Below are 7,229 nucleotides of genomic sequence, written 5' to 3'. Positions count from 1 at the left end.
TCCTGGAAAAAATAATAATAAATCTTTTCCTCTCACGATTTAGCAGTATAATATAGTTTATCTTTTTAAATATTATACAGACTCACCTACCGTTGCTTTAATACCATTTTTGTCTCAGAAACGCAACCACCGCGCACCGACAACAATGTTGTGAAAATGTAAAAGTTATTATCGAGTTAAGTCGTGTAACTGCAATAATTACTTATTTTTGTAGCCCAGTGTACAGAGAGTTAGAAAGATAATTTAAGTGTGAAATAAAGCAAGAATTATCTATTTTCAAGTGAATTATATTAAGTATTTTGTCAAATGCAAAGCAGGCATTACTATGGTAATATTTTTTCGTGCAAGGTCATACTTACAAGCATAGAACAACGCGGGCTCGGGTGTATAAGTATTTAATATTTATCTACCCAATGCCTACAAGCTACAAGTAAAGTAATACATTTCCATTATTATTTATTCTTGTATCGTGTGCGATGGAAACAATGTGTGCAATTGGTATCTTTGTTGAAGAACCTTTACTTACATTATTGTATAAATTTACTTATTGAGTTAAATGTGTTAAACCAATTTTAATATTTAGTTGGTGTAGTGGTTAGTGGCACTTTTGTGCAAAAGGTACCTACCTAATTAGATAGTACGTTTGTGTCCCTGTCAATGACGGATTGTGCCCGACAGCCTTGCGCTAAAAAGTAAGTACCTACCTATCTACCTAAGTAGCAGTAAGTAAGTAATTGCATGAGTTGTGACAAAACTGACCACCGGGTGGACTTCTCAATTTGTGGTTTCTCCAGTTATTTATCCGTGAAGGAACTATTTTTGCTTGAAGAAATACAAAAACAATAAGCTGAAATCGGTAAAGAACCCTACTTAGCTACAATGACACTCCAGACACCTTTTTATATGAACGAAATACATCTATCTATTTTATCTAATAAATTCTTTCAGCTATTGTTGTGATATCAATGGAGGAACAAGTATTACAACCGAAGAACAGTGGCCGCATCGTCATACAGATATGGGGATCATTTATCGGTAGGATTTACTCACTTTCTATATTCCTATTCACAACTCTTAAAACTATACGCTTACAATAGTTATAAGTACCTACTACAACCTATCTCTTAAAAATAAAGTACCTAACTTATCATTAGTAGCGATTCGGAAAGCAAATTAAAATTTACCAATGTCTAAACTAAACGTAACCTAAAAATCTTTGTTAAAAACTATGAATGTAAGTAAATATTTTGTTATAGCTGCAAAAAAATTGCTTTAGAATAGAATAGAGTAGAACACTACTTTATTGAGGTATCAGGATACAAAATATCAATCTATAATACAGTGGATACAACGCAATAGGCGGCCTTATCACTAAAAGCGATCTCTTCCAGACAGGCTTTACATCACTAAAATTAAATTATGTCCCTTTTTAATCGACATCATAACTCTATATTATAACATTTTTGCATGAATTTCAGCAAGCATGCCAATATTCCTGTACGGGTTGGCCATGACCTGGATCTCCCCATACGAGGCTCTACTAAAGGGAGAAGCTGCTGAAGGCTCTCCATCATCACCTCCGCTGACTGACGAGGACCTGTCCTGGATGGCGGCACTCCTGTACTTCCCTGGGCCTGTCACTGTGTTCGTGTATGGCCTGACTGTGGATAAGTTTGGAAGGAAGGTGGCTTTGGTACTCTGCTCTGTGCCTACTGCGGTGAGTTAGTAGATGAAAGTATCTTATAAGTACCTACATGAGTGAGTAATCAAAAACAGTTGATCTGCTTTTGCCGTTGGCACAATGAAATGAACCTCTTTGAAGGCCTTTGAAGGTATGGTTTATGGGGATACAGCATAAATTCCTTCCAAGATGAAAGCTAAAGAAAACGAGTTTTTGCGACACTAGCGTCATGATTCAGTTTCGCCTTTCATTATCCAAACACTACCGTATACTGGCCTCAGAACAACAGGCTAGAAGATAGCATAGCTCATGGTCTAAAACACTCTTCTACCCAACACCTCGATCGAACGTCAGATTACTAACCTTTTGCATCCCGAAGTCCCAATTTAGCATGTGAAGACAATTGATTCCTATTGTGTCTGATTTCATGGCATTCAAGCGGCTCAATTTTCCTCAATGTTCCAGATAGGCTGGAGCATTCCCCTGGTGTGGGCGACTCCCCCGGGCTTCATCCTCGCCCGCGCTCTGGTAGGCTTCGGCGCCGGCGGAGCCTTCACGGTCTGCCCTCTGTACGTGAAGGAGATCAGCCAGGATGCCATCAGAGGGTTCACTGGGTCCTTCTTGTGCCTCAGTTTGGTTAGTTGCTTCTGGATAATTATGGGTTTGTGAAAAATATGATACTTGAAGTAACGCGAAATTTCTGTTTTTAAGTAAGCATGATTAGTATGATTACCATACCACCCATTTTCTATATCACTATGATTAGCTGATTCCTTTCTGATTTTGATTTCTTGTTTTTATGTATGTACTTACTACATACATATACCAACATTACCAAATATTTTGATTATTATTATTGTTGTTCAATCCTACAAATGCTTCAATCATTTGTAGTTATTTCTTCCGTAATTTAAGTTTCTTCACTACTATTTACATTACTTTATTTGCCATCTCGTAACCTTGATAATTTTAAAGACAAAATACCTATAATTTATCGTTTTATTCTATTTACAGACGTTTGGAAACCTGCTGATGTTTGTTTTAACAGATGTGGTATCATTTTATTCCATTCTATGGATAATGGTATCGCTACCAGTAATTCATATCGCATTGCAACTATGGCTTCCAGATTCACCGTCTTTTCTTTTGGAAAAGGGTAAAATTGAGGTTAGTTGTTTCTTGAAGTCATATTTATTTTGATGTAACATTAATTTTGAAGTTGGTGCCATATTTCTTCAGATTACTTTGTCATCGCACCAACATCAAAAAAGTTCCTGCTTAGGTATATTTGTACTGTCACATACGAGTAGAATTTGTGTAAACCTTAAATTATTTCTTACAATTTAGTGGTTTTTTGAAGTCGGTTTTATACATCAGTCTTATCTCTTATTCTACCATCATTATCATCATAATCAGCCACGGCTCTTACTTCAAATACATGAACTTATTTTTCTAACTCTCTGCCAAGGATCACATCTACGATTTTATTACATTCATTTCCATCGCCGTTAGTTACCTATCTTGTTATGAATTTTGAATAGTTACCTACCTCTATTTGCTATTTCAGGAAGCAACAAAAACCATTGCTTGGTTTCGTTCTTTACATCCAAATGATCCGCGAGTCCAGACGGACCTTGAGGCTCTTCTGAAGGAAAAGAAGCGAGGGTCGCCCAAATTTGCTCCAAAACTTTTATGTGAGTCAGTTTTACAAATTTAGATTTGCCATAGTAAACATTAGTTCGTTTTCCATCATACATTATAATGATACAATTCAATAAAATTGGTTTTTCAATGTAAAATTATTCATTAAATTTTCGTGTTATGGTGATGCGGTCCTGAATTGCAATGAGTCTATTTTCTCTGTGTCTGGCAAGCTATGTACCAAATCTTAGCTTATAATATTAGCTGTAACTTTAACTATTGTTTTTTCAGTTGCAGACAAAATCACAGCAAAGGCCTTCTTCATAGTAATAGGAGTGTGTGGCTTGAGGGAGTTAAATGGGTCTCTCGCTGTTCTAACATTAGCTGGGGGTATATTCGGGGCTGCCGGCAAAGTCCCTGGGGCTGGCCTGACCCTGTCCCCGAACCAGCAAGGCATACTACTGGCTCTAGCACAGTGCATTGGAGCATCTGTATCGGGACAAATTGTGGATAGAGCTGGACGTAAGGTAAATATATTTGTTTTTGAAAATATTATCCTTGCGGGATCGTGGTAGGACATGGTCTAAGCTAAGAAAGAGAGTTTGGACTTTAGCGTCTAGTGCATAACGGGGTCCCAATGATATGTTCAGGAAATGCCACGCATAACCTAATGAAATTTGTAACAAATATCTACATCAAGAACTGCAGCAATCATAATTATAATTGTATTGTTTCTTTCAGCCTCTACTTCTAATCACAATAGCTGCTCAAGCCATTTGTCTATCAATCATAAGTATCTGGTTCTTTCTGGCGGCTTCAGGACTATATTTCCCAGGTTGGGTTCCCATCGCCGCTTTGTCTGTTGGAATTGTGTTCGATGCTGCCGGTGTGCAACCAATCGCTTACATTATCACTACTGAAATGTTTCATTTTAATGTGAGTATTATTTTAAATTACATAGATAGGAACACTAGCTACAAATTAGCCACCATTAGATGTGTAGCAACGCCAGCAATGGTTTCTGTTATCTTCTAGAAGTATCGACTTGTTGCCCGCCATCAAATTAATACCATGTAAATACAAAAAATTATATTAATAATAATAATAAATAAATAATATGATAATAAGTCTTCTGCTGTAACTGCTGACTATATGGAAACTCAGCCGACCATTACAACAAGAAGTTTAATCGGCTTTTTAATAATAATAATACAATTCGTCCAATACTGTCTATTCGATAGACTACCTACTCATACTCAACTATGTTTTACTGCTTTTTTTCAGATCCGTGCTACAGCATCAATAGTTCTCATGAGCTCATTGTTCTTCGTCGACTTTGCCCAGTTGAAGATCATCACAGTGTTACTGCCCGTCATCGGCTATTCTTACTTGTTCTTGTTCTTCGTCTTCATCTCTATCATCTTCTTCATCTTCACCATATTCTACGTGATAGAAACAAAAATACGGACTGTCGATGAGATTTATGAAGATTTGAAGACCCACGGGAAATCTTCTAGGAAAACTGTAGAATCCAGAGCACAAACTGATGTTTTGTTGAAAGAATTCAATACATTGGTTGTTAAGCCTTTAGCATGTAAAGAAAATAGTGAACAAAATGAGTTGTTGTTTACAGAGAAATTAAATAACTAAGTAGGTAGGTACTTAAATTTTAATATAATACTGTAATATATTTTATATTGTTATCATAAAAATAAGACACATTACAATGCAATGGATACAAATAATGAGATTTTAAGGTTTTGCAAACCACCTTTACTCCATTCCCAATCACAACTCATAAATAAGCTCTAACCGAAAAATACAATTCATATAATCACCACCTTACCTACCTCTAAATCTGCCTTCAAATGTCACTAGATTGTCTGATTGATAGCTATTAATCTCAAAATCACGTCTAAATAATTGGAAAATAGTACCTACCAATTCTCAAATTGTAAGATTTTTTTGAAAAAATCAGCTTTATAAACTTTATTTCACTATCACTAGATCATTACTATTAAGTCACTACATAGTATCCGGAACGAAGTAATCCGACAGAAAACTAAAGTCACCGACATAACTCACCGAGTTAGTAAGCTTAAGTGGCAGTGGGCTGGTCACATCTGTCGAAGAACCGATGACCGATGGGGTAAACGTGTTCTAGAGTGGAGGCCGCGACTAGGAAAACGTAGTGTGGGACGCCCTCTGGCTAGATGGGGTGACGACTTGCGAAAGGTGGCTGGTTATGATTGGATGCGGAAAGCTAAAGATAGCATCCAGTGGAGTGTTTGGGGAGAGGCCTACGTCCAGCAGTGGATTGCTATAGGCTGATGATGTTGATAATGATGATGATAGTATAAATCCTTGTGGCCTCCCGCGTCTGTCTGTGTCTATGGAGGTAAGTTTTAGCTACTGAATAGTTTATAATAACGCAAACTGCAGCAGCACGACGGTGTAGGTGGCGACGACGCCGATCACTCGCAGTGGCAGCCTAGCGTCCACCGTGAACAGCCCGCACGCGCTCCACGCGCCGTATTCACACGCACTCACACGCAACACGTTCTTACATAGACGATGTACTTCCTCTGAAAATTTAAATTATTAATTGAGTAAGTACCTACCAGCAATCAGTAGTATATAGTAAGCCAAAAGGGGATGACTCTGCAGTTATTCTGAACAACTTTTGTTCCGTGACTGTTGGAATATTCTGACACACTGATTCTAAGGAGAAACATATATTATATATTCATATAATATGTCGAAATGCAGTGTGCTACTTCACAATATAAAATATTAGTCTAAATACTTACCATTTTCACTTTTCCTGAGGGTTCTTAGGACAACACGCTTTGCAGCTTTGATTTCCGAGTACAAGATGTTACATTTTGCACAAACTAATATCAGTGCAATTGCAATCTTTGATATAGAAGCAACAAAGTGGATAATAGAGTTGAAAATAAAATCTGGATCATTTTCTACCTGAAAAAAATTGGAGTTTAAACACTAAGGACGACTTGCACCAAAATATTAACATTCATAGAGCTTTTTGACACTTTACAATAGCTTAAAAAATTTACATTGTGTTTTACAAATTTCAACTTATTCCCTGACGTAAAAGATTGATAATCGCGTGTTTCAATTATTACAATTCTAACCTTGTTGTATAATAATTATGTTCTATGAATTTGAGGGTTAATCTACATTTTATATGTTGGTGCAAGTGGCCCTATAACAAAGCGTTTAACATCTATTTAAACATGCGTCCAGTTTTTGTGGTAATATCGTAAGTTTGTATTGAGAAAAATCTAGTGCTTAAGATACTTTTCTTTAATGTGGTTGCACCGATGGGAACCTTGTATTGTCTAAGCTTACAAAGACAAGTATCAATAATATATAATAAAAAAGTATACAGGGTGTTGCAAAAAGGGTATACTAAGCCGAAACCAGCATGTGCAGCATGATATATCTAAGTCCGAAACTGAAATCAGAATTTAAAAATTCTCGAAAAAAATTGAGTGGATGAATATCAAACTGCCATATGTCACGTCCACGCAAAATTTGGAAAATGGAGGTTTTTGTTTTCTCTATTATTTAATGGTCATAGAACTTGTCCCGTGATTTAATCAGTTGACTTGTGACCTTAAGAATGTATTTTAATAAACAAATCCATAATAACACTCATAGAAAGGCGTAAAAAAGTTAGTAAACAGTTTGGACTTATAGCAGTTTGATATGCCCATACAAGACTTATAGTTGTTTGAAAAATACTAATATCATGGGCCGGACTCAGTAAGACTAATATAGTCTATATTCTATTAAATACAAAGAAGTTAATCAACCAAAATTTATCCGTAGAAAAGTACCTACCTACCGTATTATATTCTACCCGATACGGCCCTGTGTTTAC

General features: G+C 36.4%; 1 protein-coding gene across 1 annotated transcript; it reads left to right on the top strand.

Annotated features, from left to right (window-relative positions):
- The first annotated feature begins 24 nt into the window (after positions 1 to 24).
- LOC105387400 (facilitated trehalose transporter Tret1) lies at positions 25 to 4,972 on the top strand. The gene is made up of 9 exons (XM_038109683.2): positions 25 to 692; positions 949 to 1,035; positions 1,479 to 1,717; positions 2,147 to 2,317; positions 2,696 to 2,848; positions 3,249 to 3,375; positions 3,614 to 3,849; positions 4,064 to 4,258; positions 4,607 to 4,972. The coding sequence occupies exons 2-9, from the start codon at positions 966 to 968 to the stop codon at positions 4,970 to 4,972; spliced, it is 1,557 nt and encodes a 518-aa protein (XP_037965611.2). The 5' UTR covers positions 25 to 692; positions 949 to 965.
- Positions 4,973 to 7,229: the final 2,257 nt, after the last annotated feature.

The sequence above is a fragment of the Plutella xylostella genome, chromosome 20 (genome assembly GCF_932276165.1).
Source record: "Plutella xylostella chromosome 20, ilPluXylo3.1, whole genome shotgun sequence".
NCBI classification, from domain to species: domain Eukaryota; kingdom Metazoa; phylum Arthropoda; class Insecta; order Lepidoptera; family Plutellidae; genus Plutella; species Plutella xylostella.
This window is presented reverse-complemented; position numbering and strand designations above follow the sequence as displayed.

What these genes read in the sequence shown, in the direction of transcription:
- LOC105387400 (XM_038109683.2), top strand. Translation starts at nt 966, where the DNA reads ATGGAGGAACAAGTATTACAACCGAAGAACAGTGGCCGCATCGTCATA. An exon ending in CCTTCTTGTGCCTCAGTTTG is followed by an intron (nt 2,318 to 2,695) that starts GTTAGTTGCTTC and finishes TTCTATTTACAG; the next exon opens with ACGTTTGGAAACCTGCTGAT. An exon ending in TGGAAAAGGGTAAAATTGAG is followed by an intron (nt 2,849 to 3,248) that starts GTTAGTTGTTTC and finishes TTGCTATTTCAG; the next exon opens with GAAGCAACAAAAACCATTGC.